The following is a 21,541-nucleotide window of genomic DNA, read 5'->3' as shown; positions in this document are numbered from 1 at the left end:
GAATGTCTAGGGAGAAGAAAGTACAAAGAAGAGCATGATCAATAGTGTGAAAGGCTGTAGAGAGGTCAAGGAAAACAAAGATTGAGAAAAGGCCATTAGACTTGGCAATTAAGATATGATATATTAAACAAATTAATGTCAAATCTGTCCTTCTTATATACCTGTCTATAGATTCTTCTGAACTGCTTAAAATCTTTTCTTTACACTTAAAAATATTAATCAGATATCCTCTTTTCTTTAATTTTTCTTTTATCATAGTTATCACTAGAAACTTTCATCCTCTAACTCCTCACCACATAAATGAATGGAAATTTGAAACTTTCTTTCTAACAAACAAGAATGTTCAAGTAAAACAAACATAGGGATTGGTTATGCATCTTGTTCTGAACTTCTAGGTGACTTTCTACTGAGAGGTAGGCAGCAGGCTTCAACAACGGTACTTTAGAGTCTCGGTTGGTCTTTATATTAATCAGGTTCTTGAGGTTTTTTAAAGTTAATTTTCTTTAAAGTTTTGTGATCACTCTGTAACTTGTTTTCCAGTTTCTGCTAATAGGAAGGATTTCTAGCCACACCATTTTCTCCCCTCTGAGTCTATAATTATAGGCAATTGTGGAGTTACTCTTTTCTTCCCTGTTTATTTCTTTGGGGCTGTCTTTCAACCCATGATATTTTTTTTCATAGTGTCAAGTAATTTTTTTTTTCTATCTACTCATATTTCCAGCAAAGATATGGGGCTTCAAGTCAAGGCCAGCCTCCAATCCTTGCCTCACTGTTGGATGGGGGTGGTCAAGACATATAGTTTCTGATCCAACTCCATGTAAGTCCATGTCTTATTCTTTTCTTAAGATACACATGGTTTATGAAAATAAATTGAATGGTCATGGTATGGCTGAAGTGGTCATTTAAGGCCTCATCATTATTGATGTAAATCTTGATTTGTACTGACCTCAGACTGACTGAAATACTCAGTTAATCTATATTCTATTCTATTCACTAGTTTTCAAACACTGAGGCTGCCAACCTATCCTGGTTGAAGAAGCTACTGTATTAATGTACAAAGCTTTATCTAGAGATCTAGAGATCTTAGCATTTCTTTCCATATTCAGTAGCTAGAACTGACTTTTAGAAAGCTCACCTTCTTAATCAAGCCTCAAATTCTCTCAGTGCATGTATGTCTGTCAAAATGTTCAGGAGAGTGAACAGTATGGACAGACTCACTATTTGATTAGCCTTGAGAAAATGTTAGCAAATCAAAGCATAGGTCAAATTCACTAGCCCTTGAAGAGTTACAAAAGTTTCAAAAGGATATGAATCACATAAAAGGATTTTCATTCTTTTTAATCTTGGAATTGAAGGTGTGACAAGAGGAAAGGCAATTTTGCTTATTTTTTATGCTCCTTGAGTCTTACGTGTAAATGTCAAATTTTCTATTCAGCCCTGGTCTTTTCATCAGTAATGCTTTAAACTCCTTTATTTTATTAAATATCCATTTTCCTCACTGATGGGTTATACTCAGTTTTGCTGGTAGGTGATTTTTTTGGGTTATAATTCTGGATCTTTTGCTTTCTGGAAAATCATATCCCAAGTCCTTTATGGTGAAAGGTACTAAATCTTGTGTGATGTGTGGCTGGACAGTATTTGAATTATTTCTTTTGGGCTGCTTTCATGATGTTCTCCCTTACCAGGGAGTTCTGGATTTAGGCTACAGTAGTCCTGGCAGTTTTTATTTTGGGATTTCTTTCAAGAGGTGACTAGTGTATCTTTCTCTCTGACCTGGAACTTCAACTTAGAACTGGGTAATGGGTGACAATTGCCAGATAGCACACATTCTTGCTCCCAGTGCTATAACAGGGGTCCCTTGGGATCTCTTTTTGTGCTCTGTGCCCTTACCATCCCTGGTCACTGGGCTGCTCTCCTCTGCTGCTGCTGCTACCACTTCTGCTTGCTTGACCACTGTCACTGTACTCTTGGCAAGCTACCACCCAAGTAACTGCAGACCACTCTGTCTATCTTTCTAAGCTTCTCTGGGATAGAAAAATGACTCACTGTGACTTTTTCTTGACTTTCCTGATCAGCATTCAGTTTGGCACATTTTCTAGGTTGTTGCAGAGATTTTGAAGCAGCTAAGGCAAAACTGCTACCTTTCACTCTACCATCTTATCTCCACCCCAATTTTTGTCTTTGTATCAGTCATTCACTAATAGCTTCCAAACTGAAAGTTTCCTGGTGACAAAGGAAAATAATTAAGCAAAACTATCTAATAAAGAATGCTTTTTCTGGCAAGACAAGATGTATGTATGTATGTTTGTATGTACGTATGTGTGTATATGTATGCGTGTCTGTGTGTGCATATACACCCATGAATATAATATTCTGTCCTAATAGTCCCTACTTATTTGCTAAGAAGGAGATATAGAAAGTATGCTTAGTGATCTCTTCTCTAAGACCTTTGTTGTCTTTTCCATTATACAGAGTCTGACTTCCTTTTGGTAATGTTTTTATTTACATTGTTATATCACCGTGTATATTGTTCTCTTGATTTGTTTATTTTGTATCACTTCATAAAATCTTCCCACATTTCTCTGAATTTCTCATATTTCAGTATTCTTTTTTTTTTTTTTACTGCATAATATATCCATTGCATTCACAAACAGTGTTTCTTTTCTAACTACTTCCCAATTGATGGATAACCACTTTGGATTCAGCCCTTTGTTACCAGAAAGAGACCTAATGCAGATATTTTTAAAAATATATTGATTTTTGTTTGTGTCTTTAATTTCCTGGGTGTACTTTCTCAGCAATATGGTTGCTGTGGCAAAGGCATAGTTTTGTCACTTACATAATTCCAAATTGCAATTTAGTGTAGTTGGAAGATATACTGAAAGTATATCAGTATGCCTTTTGTCCTCCAGTCTTTTCGATATTTTCCATGCCACACCTTTAAATTTTTTTTTTATAATTTCCACAGTGTGAGTTAAAACCTCAAAATTGTCCTAATTTGCATTTCTTTCATTATTAGAGATCGAGGGGTTGTTATCATATGATCATTTATTTATACTTTTAAAATTTTCTTTTGAAACATATTAAAATCTTTTGACCACCTGGATAGCTCTTGTGTTATACACTAGTGTAAATTCCTTGTGTATTTTGAATATCAGTCTTTTATCATTGACTTCTGATGCATTTTTAAACTCTTTTTCTTCCAATTGTGAATGAATCGATTTTATATACACAAAAGCTTTTAAATTTAATGTAATTGGAATTTTCTTTTTTTATCCTTTATAATATCATCTATGCCTTCTTTAGTTAAGGAGCCTTACTCTGGCTACAGAGGTAAAAGGATCCTGGTCTTTTTTCCTTCTAATTTTTAAAGAAGGGGACCTTCTGTGTTTAGGCCATTCATCTATTGCCTCTAGGATCAAATACAAAATACTCCGTTTGGTATTCTAAGCCTTTCAAACTTAGCTCCCTCCCATCTTTCTGGTCTTTTTATATCTTAACTCCCTAACATGTACTCTTTGATACAGTGGCACTGGCTTCCTGACTGTTCCACAAAGAAGAAATTCTATCTCTTGACTTCTGGGCATTTTCTCTGTTTGTCTCCCATGCCTGGAACACTCCTCATGCTGACTACTGACCTCCCTGGCTTCCTTTAAGTCTCAACTGCTATCTCACCTTCTCCAGGGAACCTTCCTCAACTCCTTTTTATTCCAGAGCCTTCCCTCTGTTAATTATATCCTATTTATGCTGTTTATAGCTTGCTTTGTAGATATTTGTGTGTATTCTCTCTCCCTCATGTAAACTCTTGAGGGCAGGACCTATCTTTTGCCTCTTTTTGTATCCCCAGCTCTTAATACAGTGCCTGGCACTTAGTAGGTAATTAATAAGTGTTTTAGATTTCTCATAAGATGTTGGTTTAATTTTAATTTCTGCCAAACTTCTTTGTATTTTTTTCTCAGCAGCTTGAGACAGACAGACAGAGACAGAGAGAGAGAGAGAGAGAGAGAGAGAGAGAGAGAGAGAGAGAGAGAGAGAAGAGAGAAGAGAGTTAGAAAAAGAAAATCTTTCTGGAGTAATGTATATTCTTGGAAATATCAAATGATCTTCTAGTATCATTGATTACTTTCGTCTTTGTCTTGTTTGGTTAGTCTGTTCTACTGATCTACTCTTCTGCTTTGTCTCCAGTATCAGTTTTTTTATGAATATTTATTTTAAATAAAGTTTATAATCTGGTAATGCTATACTACCCCCGTTTGTACTTTTTCTCATTACTTATTTTCATATTCTAGAGCTTTTCTTCTTATAAATAAATTTTACACTTATTAAATCTAGTTCCAAAAGTATGTCCTTGGTAATTTGATTGGTATGTAAATAAATCAATAAATTTACTTGGTTGATGTCATTTTAATTATACTGGCACAGCTCACTCATGAGAAGTGTTTCTCTTTCAAATTATCTTGGTCTCCCTTTATTATTGTTATTATTTATTCTATTGTGGTTGTATTTTCAAATAGTGTTACCTTTTAGTTTTTTATTACTTTTATTTCCAAATAAATTTTTTCCTTCTTCCCCCCTATCAAATTACTCTTTATAACAAAGACTAAAAAAAGAATGAAAAAAGTAGTTCAACAAAACCAGCCAATATATCAACGGAGTCAGATGGTTTTTATTTGTTCTCTGCTAAGAGAAGGAAGACAGGTCTATGTTCTTCTTAGGGGCAAACCTTGGTCGTTATAAATATGAAACATTCAGTTTATTTTTTTGTGGCTGTTATTTCCATTTATGTTGTAGTGTGTGTGTGTGCGTGTGTGTGTGTGTAGCTTCTGTTTACTTCATTTTGCTTCAAAGTATCTTCCAATGCTTTTCTGAATTCTTTATTTTCAGCATTTATAGTGTAGTTGCATTCCTTTATATTCACATATCATGATTTACTTAAACATTTTGCCATCAGTGGGCTTCTTCATTGTTTCTAGTCTTCTGCTGTTGTAGTTTTATTTATGTAAGTTTGTTTATGTCTCGGTAGATTAACTGCCAAGTAGCTTATGAATTTTATACCTTAAATACAATTTTTCTTATCATTTTCCTTGATATTTGCTTAGTTTCATGTATAAAATGGTAATGATTTTGTGAATACATTTTATATCTTGCAACTGTCCTATAGCCATTAATCTTCTCTATGATTTTCTTTGCTGATTTTCTGGTCTTTTCTAAGTTCATTATTATGTCAACTGCAAATGGGGATAGTTTTGTTTCCTTTTGGCTAATGTTCATACTTTGATTTTTTTTATCTTATTGATAGTGCTAGCATTTTTTTTAGTTCTACTGAATAATAGTGGGGAGAAATATCTGATTCTTCCTTCACATAAACTGGTGTATAGCTATACTTGTCTCATCATGCACTCATAATTTTTTTTTTGCCCCAAGTGTAGTACTTTGCAATTTGTTTCTATGAAATTTTACTTGTAGAATGTAAACTCCTTAATGCCAAGGACTGGCTAACTTAGACATTTGAATTCCTAGTGCCTTAACACAGCGCTTGGCACATAGTAGCCACTTAATAAATCTAGCTGATTAATTGATCTTAATAGATTAGGCCCATCGTTCTAGACTGTGGAAGTTCTTTTGGATCCTGACACTCATTTCTCATAGTTTTATGTCACAATAAAATACCTTGGGACTTGAGGAGAGGTATACTACTGGTCCCAGGTTCCAGGTATAAATGAAATTAGTAGTGATAGTATGACTTCCAATGAATTAGTAAGAACAGGTCTGTGATGAAAAAACAAACAAACAAAAACCACTACTCTCATTTCCCCTTTAATCAACTCTGCCCCTTTGGAATCAAGAATCTTTCCATCACCATGTTACACTTATGGGTCATATCCCTAAAGTCACCAAGTACTCATGAGGTTGAATGTACCTTCTTGCTTTGAGGTTTCTCATTCACTTTGCTTATTATCGATACTAAATGTATTTGCGTATAGACATCTGATGTCTTGGGCTTTACTGCTGTTTCTCTTCTTCCTTCGGCATTATCTCATGTGAATTATGAGTCCTATTTGCTGATAATCTTCCTGCTGCACCTGCTACTCTCCATGGTGTCTGCATTTGCAGAGCTATGTGGGCAGTTTTCTCTGGCCATCTCCTCCATTTTTTGCTTGATCAGATCTACAAGACTACAAGGAAAATATGCACTTAAACATATATACACACACACATGTATATGTATTATATATATACATACATAATATATATAGACATATATATGTATATACATGTATAACTATTTGCCTCAAACACATAATTGCTGTGTGACCCTGGGCAAGTCACTTAACCCTGTTTACCTCATTTTACTCATCTGTAAAATGAGCTGGAGAAGGAAATGGCAAACCACTGCAGTATCTTTGCCAAGAAAACCCCAAATGGGGTCACAAAGAGTTAGACATGACTGAATAACAACAACAAATGTGTTTAAGGAAGCAAAGTGATGCAGTGGATGTAATGTTGGGTCTAGAGTCAGGAAGACCAGAGTTCAAATCCAGCCTCAGACATTTAGCTACGTGACCCTACACAAGTCACTTAATCCTGTTTGCCTCAGTTTCGTCATCCGTAGAATGAGCTGGAGATGGAAATGGCAAGCCACTCCAGTATCTTTTTTTAACCAAGAAAGCCCAAATGGGGTCATCAAAGAAATGGTTAACCAACATATGCATGTTTGTATGTGTCCTCAAATCTAATTCTTGGTTGTGATATTCTTCAACACCTATTCATTTCCCAAAACTACCTCTTATGTGAGAAGTTTTCAGTAGGTGGCAATGATTAAAATACCACCTTTAATCCTAAAGTCTTCAGGGGTTTTTGGTTGGTTTTGTTTCTTTTTCTTCTTCACCAGGACTTGATAATCCCTAGCAGTGTATTCTAGTTTCTTTCTGGTCATGATTTATCATAACATGAACCATAAAAGCAGGTAGTACATGTCGGATTTGATGAGTCTCAGGAAGCTGTTACAAGTTGGATGCAAACCCTAGGCACACATATGGGCACACTCAGGCCTGAGTACAAATGCCTTAAAATATAGATTCTTAAGCATTCAGCAGGTAATGGTGACTATGTGACATCTATTACCTAAGACAGGCTTCTTTCCATCATTAGAGGAACATAAACCATGTTGCAGTGAATCACAATATTTGTGGGTATTTTTTTCTCTTAAATGTCACCTATGAAATAAGCAAGACTTATTATCTGGCAAGCTAGCCATCTGCAGTCGAGGAAACAGAAACTTTCATTAAAATAACATTCAGAGAGAGTAACAACCTTTTTTTAAAATATAACCTTTCTGAATGAACAGAGCCAGTTCTAATATGGATTGGGGTCTGCCTGCTGTGCCTGTATCTGGGGTTGCATCAATTTTTTAATGGTCTTTTCATCAGTCTGTGGATGGGACAACACTAAAAATTCTATTTGGAGTAAAGTTTTGACATAGATGAAGTGTGTCTTTGGCATTCTTCCCTTGTGGCATCTTTCTCCCTCTTCCACCGGCCCCCAAAGGACCTTGCTTTCATCTGTCAGATAGTTAACTTAATGAGAACTAAATGCCAGGGTGGGGTGGGGTGGGGATTAGCTTATAATGTGTAAGATGTTATCATCCACCCACATGCCCAAAAGAAAGATCAAAAATCTCCAAAGAGAGCAATTCTAATGGTGAAATTTCAGGCACTGTGATAGGAAGGGAGTGAGATATCTGGGGACAGAATGGCTGCATCCTGCTACTCAAATCATACTATGAGTTAAGAACATTTTACTTCTGCTAAAGCCCTGTTTGGAGGGACAGACTAAGGAAGGCGTATTGTCGCCTTTGGTTCTTTCTGCAGTCAAATGATATTCCTAAAGGAAAGGTCTGACCGTATCATTCTCTTACGTAATGAGCTCTGGTGTCTCTCTGGTGAATCTAGAACCAAATACAAACCTCTCTCTTTGGCATTTAAAATCCTTCACAATTTGGTTCTAACCTGCTTTTCAGGGATTATAATACATTATTCCCTTCAGACACTGTGGTCATCCTAAATTATGATATATACTATTCCTCATATACGGCATTCCATTTTTTCCTTCCCATGCCTTTATAGAAGCTTCCCCACACGCCTGGAATGCACTCACTCCTCTTTTCTGCCTCCTAGCATCCTTGTTTAATTGTTTTTTCAATTGTGTCTGAGTCTTCATGACCTGTTTGGGGTTTTCCTGGGAAAGATACTAGAGTGGTTTGCCATTTCCTACTCCAGCTCATTTTTCAGGTGAGGAAGCTGAGGTAAACAGGGTTAAATGACTTGCCCAGGATCACACAGCGAGGTCAGATTTAAATTCAGGTAGAGAAGTCTCCCTGAATCCAGGCCTGGTGCTCTGTGCACTATGGCGCCACCTAGCTGCCCTAGCATCCTTAGCAAGCTTCAAAGCTGAGCTCAAACACCACCTCCCACAAGGCCTTTTCTGAACCCCACCCACTACCTCCAAAGCACTACAGCTTCCCTCCATTCTAAATGCCTTATAGCTATTTTACATAGCTAAATGTATGCACGTTGCTTCCCCCAATAATATGTAAGTTTCTCAAGAGCAAGGACAATAGCCCTTCTTTTTTGTATCCCCACCACCTAGCACAGTTCCCGAAACACAAAAGCTTAGGTGTTTACTAAATGTTTGTTGATTGATTGATTGATAATTACATCCTGAAATTGTCTAAGGGGGAAAAAAAAAGCACTCATTAATTTTTCTAGATTAAAAGAAAATCATCACTAATTGTCAAGACAGTGTCTGAGACTATTGAAGCATCATTTGTGTTTTCCTAGAATACTACTGTACTTTCATATGCAACTTTCACTCAAAGTTTGCTTGCCTGGTTAATAAAATTTTTTTTAAAAGTAAGCAGGTGGTTCCCACTATTGTCCACAATAAATTACAACACTTAGAAAGATAGATACATTTTGGGAATGACAATCAGCTTTGCAGTACAGATGGGCTTATAGATGACCCTTCCAATTTTTAATAATCTCCATAATTTATGTGCAAGAAAAGAAATGCAAAGATGTCTAATGTGCCTTTCTAAGTACAAATCACTTTTATTTACTCAGGCAATACTTCATGGTCCAGTTAGCTTCTTAATTAAAGACAGCTCGTGTTCCGTGCAAGTGGCATGGAAAATACTGTTTAGTGTGCAAGATGTTCAGCTGGGAGTTGAAGATGTTCAGCTTGCCAGGGAGAGCCCACAATATCGATCATTTGGCTTTGAAGCTAGCTGGAAATATGGCACCTCGGAGCATAGCTTTCATTGACAATGGGTCCTCTTCAGCTAAGGTCCAGCCTTGTTCGAAGGGTCTGCGTGAATTCAGTACCTTCCATTTTGTCCTGGGCACCCCAAAGTTTGAAGCACAGAACTCTAATTCTCAAATTATTGTGTTTTTTCCATCCTCTTTGTTCTCGGCCCCCTCCTTGCCATCTCGGTGACAACGGCAGCAGCGAAGACACAGTTTCTGGAGAAATGGAAGCTTTGTCAAGGGAACATGTGCTTCCCAGGCATGTGCAGTGGTGAACACTGACTGATTTGGACAATAACCTCACCCTCCCAGATGCTACAGCAGTGTTATTAGCAGACGTTGAAGGAGTGGGAAAGGAAAGCTTCTTTACCATGCTTGAAGCCAGGAGTGTCTTTTGAGGATGCAGTGGAGAAAACTAGACAAAATGGACTATTCTCTTCTATTCTGAGAAGACTGAGAACCTGAATGAGACAAAACCCAAACCTTTGGACGGTGATCAGGCTAAAGTGTTCTTCATCTTCCAAACCAAAATGACTGGTGAATGGTAATAGTAATAAAAGACACTTGTTGTCTGGCAAGTTTAGGGAATGGGGGGATTAGCTTCATCTTAAACAAGGATGGCAAATTTCCAAAGAGATACAATAAAAAATGTAGGATGGAGGAAATTTCCTGCCACATGTTTAAATTTTAAAGGGTAATCTCCAAACTATCCTTGCAAGGAGCAGAATGGCATAGACTACACTACACTTCAGAGTCAAAAAGACCTGGGTCCAGCTCCTCCTGTCCCTGACACATACTGACTATATGAGCCTTACCAAGTCATAGCAGGACCCTAGAAAACTCTAAGACCTCTAATGAGGTAACTCATTGCAGAAGCATGGCCAATCTTTATCCATAGAGGGAGTTTCCTAAGTTCTTTATACTAATGAAATCCCAAGTCTGTCCAAAAAACAAATCTCCAAATTACATCGCTAGTTTCTGCGTCTACCACTCACTGTGAGAGCTTTTTCAAAATAGATTTGACAGAATTCAAAGCTTAGCTTGCTTTAAAAAAATAGCTCTTATTTTAGCATTTTCCTACACTTTCTGTTAAAAACACTTAGCAACAACAACGACCCTCAAAACAGCAACAAAGCAACATCAGCAGTAGCAGTAATGATGGAACATCTCAGTCCCACAATTACATTAGATAACCAGAATAATCTCAGGAAATTCTTAGATGTCCAGCAGTCAGGCACTCCGAAAACTTTTAAGTCATGTCAACACACCATAACTTTTGACCTATTCAGTCCACTGTCGTTACAATTCTGAAATTTCTAGAGATGAGTTCATGCTCTTGAGACTTACAGACATAAAAAAACCATACAAAAATAAAAACGTGATCCCAAAAGATTCACTGAATCATTAGATCAGAATGCAGAGCTAAAAGAGACTTGAGGATTCTTTAGTCCAGAGGTTCTTCACCCATTTTTTGTGTCCTGGACCCCTTTGGCAGGTGAAACCGTTTCTCAGAGTGTTTTTAAAATCATAAAGCATTCATAAAATAAAATATAAAGTTTTGTGAAGGAAACCACTTACACTGAAGTAGTTAAGATCATAAAAAACAAAATTCACAGACCTCAGGTTGAGGATCCTTGATGTCGTACAATTCCTTCATTTCACACAGGAAAACAAATAAACAAACAAAAACTATTATCACAGAGAAAGTGACTTGCCCATGATCACACAATATTGCATCATTTATTTTCCTTCAAAAGACGTGGATAAACCACTGTAATGTCAGTCCTTTTTGTGCATTTACTAACAGTGCTTTATTTTCTAATATATATAATCTATATCTATATCTATATCTATATCTATATCTATATCTATATCTATATCTATATCTATATCTATATCTATATCTATATCTACGTATCTATATACGTCTATATCTATATCTATCTATCTATCTATCTGTCTAAAACTTTTCCTTAATTGATTCTCAGGCCATCTCCTCACCAGCCATTTTAACTGACCCAAAGGACTAAGCATTTTGACCTCTGAAACTTCTGCCCTCAGACCCTACTGTGAAGAGCTGGTGGTTGCCCCAGTTCCCCAGTTCACTTCCAGGCCCAGCTCCAGCTGTGGTTCACTCCCATTCCCTAGCCATTTTCTTGACATTTGCCTTACCCATGTGCCCCTAGAGAGTAAGGGCTATTTATTTTATCTTTCTAGGTCTCATTTTCTTCATTTTTTTCGAACTAGTGGGTTGGGCCTTTCCACCTTTAAATCTGTGACCTTATAATCCAGATCTTCCTAATGCACTGCTACGATCTTGCATCACCACCAGTTCCAGTACACTAGTTTCCTCTGCCCTAAAGATCCTGATTTAGTGGCTCAGTTGTACCTCCAAGCCTTCTGCAGAATAGTGGCTTTAGTGAGTCTGACACAGATTACAGGTACAGAGTTTAAAGAGAGCACTGCTTTTAATAACATGCAAGGAAGGAGATGATTGTTGTTGTTCAGTCATGTTCAACTCTTCATGACCCAAGGTACTGGGGCGTTTGCCATTTCCTTCTCAAATTCATTTTACAGATGAGGAAACTGAGGCAAACAAAGTCAAGCAACTTTCCCAGGGTCACATAACTGGTAAGTGTCTGAGGCCAGACTTGAACTCAGGAAGATGTCTGCCTGATTCCAAGGTCAGTCCTCTGTCTTCGGTGCCTCCTAGTTGCCCTGCTATGATCATGCTTGAGGTGAATGTCTCAACAACTTCACCTTTTCAACCTGTTTCTCTATTTATCAACCTTATCCCTTTTAAATTGGTCTGTTCGCAAATATGATCTGGACAGTACCTAAATATAAGAAACCAGGTTGACAACATTCCCAAAGCCATAGGAAGATCTGCCTCGGTTGACCAGACTCTTTTGCCTGCTCTTATCTTCACTCACTCCATTTACTTATCATGTTGTGCAAAAATGACCTCCCTTCCTGGAGAAGAAATATGTTTCCTGTCCCTTCTTCATTCCAGTGAAATGTGGATTAAAATAAGTGAGCAATAGCAGTAAATTGTTTAAATATGCAAGCTGTGGGGCAACTGCATTCCAGTGGTATTTCTAGGAACAGATCATGGTGAGATGGTTTATTTAGCCTTCACCCTCCCATGCTATTTCCTGAATAGTATCATTCTGGGCTTTTCCACACACATGTTCTGCACTTCAATGCAGCTGAAGTTAGAAGGGCCTGAGGCTTTCATTTAATTCTAAGATGAAAACGTTTATAGATATGAACATTTTCTCATTAACTTTTCTTCCTAAGTGATTGCTATCACACAAATCAATTTGTAGTGGCTTTACTAGGTTACAACCTTCAATAATGAAATCGGATATCGTCCTGAACTTTTTGTTGATTATTCTACTGGTCCAATTCCAGGAGGACTACTGAAATGTACAGTTACAGAGACATTAAATGTTGTTTAATTACTTACCCACCATCAAATGGAAGGGGGGTGTATGTTAATGCAAATATACACCACTTCTCTATAGAAGGAAGTGAGATAAGAGATGCCTTCCTTCTGAAGAGCAATGGAAAAAAGTCTCTTATCAATCTAGGGAAGCTAGAACTGTTATGATAAGAAAGCTATGGCAAGGGAGGAGTTGGAGTAGAAATTGCAGAGGTTTTCCACTGATCTCAAACCTGAGGGGAATCAGTTTGCTTGGCTATTTGTTTTTTTTTTTCCACTGCCTTACTGCCAAAATTCATTTATTTTGTGCTCTTTCTGTCACCTTTGACAAGGATTCAGCACACCTAGACCCAAACAGAACATCCTATTTCTAGGCCCCCTAAATTCCATTCCCTAACTATACTAAATTATTTTGTTGACAAAATCTACATTTGCTGCCTCTGCCATGCCATTTTGGCTCCAGATCAAATGCTAATTCCTGTCAGTTTCCTTTCTTTTTTTTGGGGGGGATCATCTTTGTCAGTCTTATGGGGGTGAGATGGCATATCAGATTTGCTTTAATTTGAATTTCTCTAATAATTAGTGACTTGGAGCATTTTTCATAGTTATTAGTAGCCTGGATTTATTCCTCTGAAAACTGCCTATTCATATTCTGTGACCATTTCTCAATTAAAGAATGGTTTTTATTTTTATAAAGATGAATCATTTCCTTATGCAGCTTAGAAATGAAATCTTTATCAAAGAGATTTGCTCTAAAAAATTTTCCTAGTTAAATATTTCTCCTCTTATTTTAGCTGCATTGGCTTTGTTTCTGCAAAATAAATCTTTTTGGGGCAGGTAGGTGGCATAGTAGACAGAGCTCTGGCTTTGGAGTCAGGAGGACCCGAGTTCAAATTTGGCCTCGGACACTTGACACTTACTAGCCGTGTGACCCTGGGCAAGTCACTTAACCCCCAGTGCTTCACCAAAAAGGAAAAAAAAATCTTTTTAATTTTACTTAATCAAAATTGTCTCATACCTTTTGTGATCTTCTCTATCCCTTGTTTGGTCACAAATTCTTCCCCTACCCATAGATTCAAATGGTATTTACTTCCTTGCTCTTTTAATTTGTTTATGGTGTGACTTTTTATATCTTGTCATGTATCCAAATAACAACTACTAACTATGGCCTTAAATACTCAATACCCAACACAAAATTACTAAGAACAATTGGAATAATACTGTGTTAGGTAGTGAGAGAGATATGGGGGCAAATACAATATTTCCTTCTGGTCCTGACGGAGCTTAACATCTGAGAAAACTACGACATGCATATAACATAACAACATGGGGAGATTGAGATTGAAAATTCTTTGTGAATTCCAAGGGGGAGGAGGATAACTCATTTCCAGTTTGGAGATTGGAGGGTAGAATCAAGATCAGACTATTAGTAATACTTTAATAGTCTTATTCTTTTATCTCCTGTGTATATTCAGTCTTCTTCATCGTGGCAAAGTTTGAAATATCACCCCAGTCTGTACTCAGTCTCTGAACAGCATCAAGGCATAGTACCCAAGTGGCCCATTTGTAAACAGTCTGGCCCATTTGTAAATGGTCTGGCCCATTTGTAAACTGACAGGCAGAATATTCCTAGAGGCAGCTAGGTAATGCAGTGGATAGGTCACTGGGCCTGGACTCAGGAAAATCTGAGTTAGAATTCAGCCTCAGACACTTCATATCTGCACAACCCTGGGCAAGTCACTTAATCTCTTTTTGCCTCAGTTTCTTCATATGTAAAATTTGAGTCATAATAGCATCTACATCACAGGTTTCATGTGAGAATCAAATGAAATTATGTTTGTAAAGTGCTTAACACAGTGCCTGAAATAGGTAGGCACTTAACAAATGTGTGTTTTCCTTCCTCCCAAGTATAGAAAAAAACCTAATTTGAAACTCAAAAATAATATTAAACAGGAAATGTGCTTTATTAATTTGGAAATGAATTACAGAAAACCATGAAATAAAAAATAAATCCTTTAGCTCAAAAACTGTTCATTGCTTTTAAACTCACTTTTTCTCCTTTTTTGAATTTAATTTTTTTTTAATATATCCCTAATCAAGTAATTATTTGAGCTGGCTGTAGCTCATCTGCTTAATTTTAGAAGGACTAGCCAATTTGTAAATGGATCATGTTTTATTCAAAGGACTCAACATATGTAACAGTTTTCTTCTTCCTGTGGTCAAACCAATATTTCTGTTTTCCTTTGAATTTAAATCCAGATCCCCTCTTCTAGAATGCTTCCTACAATTAACTCCAACTCTTATCAGAATAAACCCTGCTCACAGATCCCTAACATATGGCTATTTATTTGCACAGAATTTTCTAATTTGTACTAATGAGAAAAAGACCAGTCTGGACTATTGAAAGCCAGAATTAGAAATTAAAAAAAAAATACTTACAACATTAGTATTTTGAAATGGTCAGAGTAATTGCAGCTAAAGGCTTAACAATGTGTTGCTGATCATCCTTGTTACACTGGGAAGAAATACTTAAGGATCACTTGTAATTTACACATCAATTGGTAGGAAGAGACAAACAGGTTTTTGCTCAGTATTTGGAAGTGCTTATACCCCAACGCTTGAAAACACTTGAAAACAATGCTTGAAAAGTTCCTTCTTCAAGAATTTCAACCAGTTTGGGGCCAGACAGCATTAACAGGATTTACATAGTGTGGAACCCAGATTAAATGAATATAACCAAAGTTCATTTTTTGCCCATTTCATGCCTCCTATTATTATTTGATCACGGAAGAGTTGGAAAGGGCCTTCAAGTTCATCCAGTGCAATCTCTTCTTTCTACATAAGGAAAACGAGCTCTGGACAGATTAAATGACTTGTCCTAGGTCAAATGGCTAGTCAACGGCGGAAAAAGGATTCAATTCTAGGTCTTGTCATTCAAAGTTTTTCTTTACCATGACTCCTCTGTAGTATAAAGTCCTCAAAAGTAGAGAATAAATTAATAAACTATTCTACTGGAAGAAGATTTACTGATTATCTTGTACAACAACACCTCTCCCCAAGTTTTGCAGGGAAATTTATACTAGCTACCTAATACTAGTTTACTTGTTACCTAGCAACTTACTGCATAAACCAGTTTTCTGAAGCCTGAAGGTACTCAATACCTTCTTATACAATGATCTGATTTGCTGTTTATCTATCTATCTATCTATCTATCTATCTATCTATCTATCTATCTATCTATCTATCTTTAATTAAAAATCTGTATTTAATAAAAATTTATTTCAGATAGATCTGAAATAACATTTATTGGCAATCACAAAATTTCACAGTTCAAATGCAACTCATTAGCTTGAATTTTGTTAAGGTTAAATTGTATACAGTATCGGGTGGCTGAATTTCATTTTTTTATGTCAGTTTCTTTGTTTTAGAAATTTACGACTCATAGCACCATATAATTGGAAGGGGCTGTAGGGATCACCTAGTCCAGTTTTCCACTCAATGAAAGAATCTTCTCTACAATATCCCTAATATCTGAATGTGTTTCAGTGAATGGAGAGCTAACGCTTTCATAATTTAGGACAAATTATTAGGACAGAATTTCTTATACTGAGCACAAATCTATTCCTCCATAACACCTACTCACTGGTCTTGGTTTTTCCATTGGGGACTAGCATAATGTGATCTGACATTTAAAAGAAGCTTTCATTTATTTTCTGCATGTAAGGAGACTTGCATATTTGAGAAGTGGAACAATAAGAATAATAAGCCTTTTCTCCCTTATTGCCCAAGGTGATGGCAATATTATCCACTAATAAAGGCAAAAGGGTCACAAAATTCAATATCCACGTCGAAAAATGATAAAAAGATTGGGTAAATATGTTAAATTTGTATGAAAGTGTGCATCTGTGTGTGTGTGTGTGTGTGTGTGTGTGTGTGTAGATCCCATTTGAAACTTAAATACTGGTTGGTAGCATAACTGCTTTCTAAATGACCTATCACAATCATAGAAGCCTGAATCATATAGTAGGAAATTCTAATTTTTCATTTCTAAACCTACCTTTGCTCTCTCTCTTGCCAATGATAATCCATAAGAATAAAAAAAAATTGGGTCAAAGATTTCGACCTAGAAAGGATGTTAGAGACCATCTAAGTCTAACTTTTAAGCAAACTAAGTGTAGGGAGGTTACATAACTTGCCCAAGGTCACACAGTTAGTTGTAGTTGGCAGAGGCAGGATTTAAATGTAGAGCCTTCAACTCCAAATCAAATTCCCTTTTCCATTGGATCTTGCTAGTTTTCTAACATCGACTTATAATTGAATAGCATTTCTGGAATTTCCTCCTCTATTATCTCATTTTATTTTCAGTCCATTGCTGAAAAGGCAGGCAGGTATAATTATTTCCATTTGACAATGACAAAACAGAGTCTCAGGGAGTTTAAATGACTTCCCAAGGGCCTCATAGCTAGTCTGTGTCCATGACAGATCCCATGTTTCCTGCTACCCAGCCCCAATCTCTGTTCACAGGACCCTCCTGCTGTTCCAAGTTTGCAGGATGCCATGGCAACACACATCATTTCTCAGACTCAAACTACAGATGTAAAATCATTCTCTCTTCTCTGATCAGAAACTTACTGGTCTGGACTGGATTTCTTTGGCGTAGAGAGGTTGCAAGAATTCTGAGTCTCCTTCTAACCTTAGACCTTTTTCTGTGATTCTCAAGTTTCCCATTCCATCCTGAAATGCACACACAGACACACAAAGACACATACAAAGAAAAAAGCTATTAGCCAAGATTTCTAATATTCCAGGCTGTCAGAAATTGAAACAAAGTTATTGCATTTTTTTTTCTTTTTCTAGTCCAGGAGAACATGTAAAATACTGGGAGACATTGTTCAAAACAATTATGCATATTGTCCTTGGAACTTACTTTCATTAAGAAAATTCTAGTTCAAGTAATCTATATTATTCCCCAGTAAACCATTTCCATAAATGAAAGATGCCCGTTTAAAAAAGCCTGGGCAGAGGGATTAGGAAAGGGGAAGGGAAAGAGAGGAGAGGACAACTTCCCATGTTAAAGTGAAGTTGGTCATCTGAGACATGCTATTTTCAAAAAATCTGTGAGGGTCTGTCCCTCTGTGTCACATATCTCAGTGGACATGTTCTTTATGGGCACAGCACAATCAATAGATTTAAATCATCAGGTTGGAAAAGGAAGTTTTGTTCCACCTTCTTACTGTATGCTGCTTCAAAGGGCAGGAGTTGGTGACATTCTGAATATCAGAGCAGACCCTCTGGCTCAGCAGACAGTCTGTGAATGCATTTCTGTCTCTGGCAAACTCATGTCTTGGGAGTGCAAAAGTGATCATTGCTTATGCATTTAAACAGAAAGGAAGGGAATGACATAAGGATACTGCCCTTCCTTTCTTTGCTGTAGACTTCAACCAGACAACTGCAGGTAAAGCTGACGGAAAAGAAAACAACTGAAGCTCTGGCCTGTCTCTTAGCTTTGTGACAACAGAGAATTCCCACAGAGTAGCCCAAGCCACTTCATGTCTTCTCATATGGGTTCCACAGGAAGAAGGATCAAGATGGGGAGACCTTCAAATTGAAACATCAGATGATGCACTTCGAAGTCTAAAAGAAAGGTATTTGAGATTGCCTGCTGTTTGTCCATAGTCATGTTCCCTTACCTTAGCTTGGATAATGTGTTTTCATATAAACACATATGGTACATTGATCGAATGACTAAAGATGGTAGCCACTAAACATAAGGAAATACAAGAACTAACATCTTAACTGGGAATCCTAGTGATGGCCTGGGACAAATTCAGTTGAAGGTGGCAGGGAGCAATCTGCCTGCCCCCTTAGGTGGAGTCACACAAGGACAGAGAGTCTAACTTGAGTTTTTACAGCTAATCCTTTAACCCCTTGGAAGCAAATTGGCCAGTGGGAACTGAAAAGCAGGAGGTGATAGGTAAAGAATAAGGGAGCATTGGAGGGAGAGGCAGATTTCTAAAGAGCTGCAGGCATCATAGGGATGAGACTTATATTAGGAATTGCGGCCCATGGCAAACAAGGGAATGTTTGTACTGTCAGCAGATTGCCACGAGGGCCCATGGATAGGAAAACCTACTCTTGGGATATTGGCTATCTATAGCACTTCGAAGTAAAGTTCCGGCCCCTCCTCCTAGTTGCCATTAAAAAAAGTTATATAAATTACATCTGCCTGACTTTAAGATAATTAACTAGATCAGACTAATCTATTAATTACGTTTTAATTTCAGTTTGTTTGGTTAAAACACAGAAGATGTTGTATATTATGGCTTTTAGTCTAAAGACAGTTTTGATATGATAAATTACTTCTATCTTTCTTTATAGATAAACTCAGCCAGATACCTTTTATCATTGTCTTATTGGCTTCTCAATAGAGTTTATCCAATCAAGTAGCTTCACTATTCCTAAACATGGACTCTCCACTTAAGTAAATCCAGTGCTTTTTCTGTCCCGGTTAAGTCTGAGTTCATTTCTGCCAATATGATGATTCTGTCAGCTTGGGATGTCCTTCCCCATGTCTGCCATGCCAGATGCTATACTTCCTTCCACAGCAAGCTGAAATTCCACCTCCTTCATGAAGGCTTTCCTACCAATTCCCATCATCACCACCACTTGTTACTTGCCATCACACTGCTTAACATTTATTTTTAGAAAGTCTTAAATTCTTGCGTATTGTTTTATGCATATATTACTAACTTCCCCAAACAGATTATAAACTCTTCAGGACAAGAAGCATGTCCTCTTCTTTTTCATGTCCCACAACACCCAGCAAGAGTTAGGTTCACAGAAAGCGTTTTATTAAAAGCAACTTCCTAGCCCCAGAAATGGCCAGTATTGAAGACACCAACAGCAGTTGTTCTGGCTATCTTTGTAGCAGTAGCAGCTATATGATTGGATAAGTTAATAAAAGGCCTTAAATGACAGAGTTTAGACTTGATCCTATCAGTAAAGGGGAGCCTTGAAAGGTTCAAGAAGTCTATAAAAGTAGTGATTTAGAGACATAGCCTCACAAGAGTTAGTACGTTGACCTGCTGTGGGAAAGACAAGAGGGACAGAGGTTAGTGAAGAGACTAGAACAATAATGCAGGTATCTGAGAACGCTTGTCTTCGTGAATTATGATGTTACCTACATGTTGTCTCTCCCAATAGATTGTTAGCTCCTTGAGGGCAGGCATTGTTTTATTTTTGGTTTTGGGTTTCTAATGTCTAGTACAGTACCTGGTAGCTAGCAGGCATTTAATAATTCCTTATTTCCTTAAGAAAATATGAAAAATAATCCCTACCACCTACTTTCACAGTTGTTGTGAGGATCACATGAGACAGTGAATGAAAAGCATTTTGCATACCATAAAGAACTAGAAAAAATAAGGAATTATTAATTTTAAGATAGCAGTGCTGAGATTGGAGAGGAAAGAATACATTCAAAAATATTATGATGGAAGGATTACTATCGTTAATAACTATCTTTCACATTCTCTCACTCTTCATCTTTAGTTAAAGACAAAAATGAATTCTGGTTCTGACATTTTCTATCAGTATTTCCTTGGGGCAAATTACTTTATTTTACTAGGCTCGGTTTACTTATCCGTAAAACGAGAAACTCCCTGAGGTTGTTTCTAGCTTTCCATCTATGATCATAAAACCTCTAAGAATGAACTACTTCCTTCTCATATACTGGTCTCATATTCACCTTACTTCCCTGAATGGTTTGCTTGGTCCTATTTCATCGTTGGGACCTACCTCCCAGGCCCAGTGTGTCCACAGGCCCCCCCCCCCATGGCCTACCAATGGACAAGGTCTTTTTCAGACTACACTGAATGTTGGATTTCTCCCTCCAGACAGTGACCACAAATGGCCCATTTTCCTTATAAATGTGTTTAATCAGTTTCCTTGAGGCAATAAAATAGGACCCAGGCTATAGTAGCAAAGCCAAAGTATGTCAAAGTTTAGTGTGAGTTTTCCTTAGAGTTCCAGTACATTGAAATTAGTATGAAGAGGCATCAAAGACTGTGAGACCAGCCTCAGTTAAAAATATGTCACTTTTAATTACCTAATAAAGAAAGCCACAGTTATTATTAAGACAGGCATTTCAGGTTAGTTTTAAAGCTGTAATTTCCCTCCGAGTGAGACACAAATGGCACTTTGAAGATTCGGAATCCTCCTTGAATTAATGAAAAAGAAACAATAAAAGGTTTTCTTTTCCTTCCTTTTTTTTAAGCCTTCAAAAACTGAAACTTTTGTTCCCTCAAAGGGAGCCAGGAAAATTAATGTAGTCAATCAGACTTGAGAGAGTCCCACCTAATCGTCTTATTCTAGGAGTGCCCAGTATGTGCTTGGTACTTGGTACTGTTAAATATATTACATGGTGGAATGGGGGGAGGGGCTGGGCATCTAACTATTTTCCATCTCATTTTTTGAGCGTTCTTCTCTGGACCAGTATCTCTCCTGCCAATCTCTCCTCAGGTCTAATCTAGTCCAATATACATTTGGTACAACCTATCAAATGAGGCACATTACTCTACAGAATTCAGGAATTTCAATATTCATCCAATCTCTTGTGACATAAGCCTATTTCCCAGTGTGCAGGACTGACCACAACCTTTTAGCACAAGCTTTAAATGTCCCCATTGACCCTATTGACTTGCTGTCTCAGGTTTAACTACATCACTCAATCTTGTATATAAAAATATAAATCAGCTGCCCCCAAGCACTGTCCATCCGTTCACTTTGCTGTCTT

The 21,541-nt window shown here is 37.2% G+C and overlaps 1 protein-coding gene across 2 annotated transcripts in view; it reads right to left on the bottom strand.

Annotated features, from left to right (window-relative positions):
* The window catches only part of SGCD (sarcoglycan delta), a 494,181-nt gene that overhangs the window by 223,807 nt on the left and 248,833 nt on the right, over positions 1-21,541 (bottom strand). For both annotated transcript variants that reach the window (XM_020974625.2, XM_020974624.2), the window contains exon 3: positions 17,383-17,484. In XM_020974625.2, the coding sequence (XP_020830284.1) occupies positions 17,383-17,484 (102 nt within the window). The remainder of the gene's footprint in view (positions 1-17,382; positions 17,485-21,541) is intronic.

The sequence above is a fragment of the Phascolarctos cinereus genome, unplaced genomic scaffold (assembly GCF_003287225.1).
Source record: "Phascolarctos cinereus isolate Bilbo 61053 unplaced genomic scaffold, phaCin_HiC Scaffold_2;HRSCAF=192, whole genome shotgun sequence".
NCBI classification, from domain to species: domain Eukaryota; kingdom Metazoa; phylum Chordata; class Mammalia; order Diprotodontia; family Phascolarctidae; genus Phascolarctos; species Phascolarctos cinereus.
Note: the sequence above shows the minus strand (reverse complement) of the source record. Positions and strands in the feature narration are given on the sequence as shown.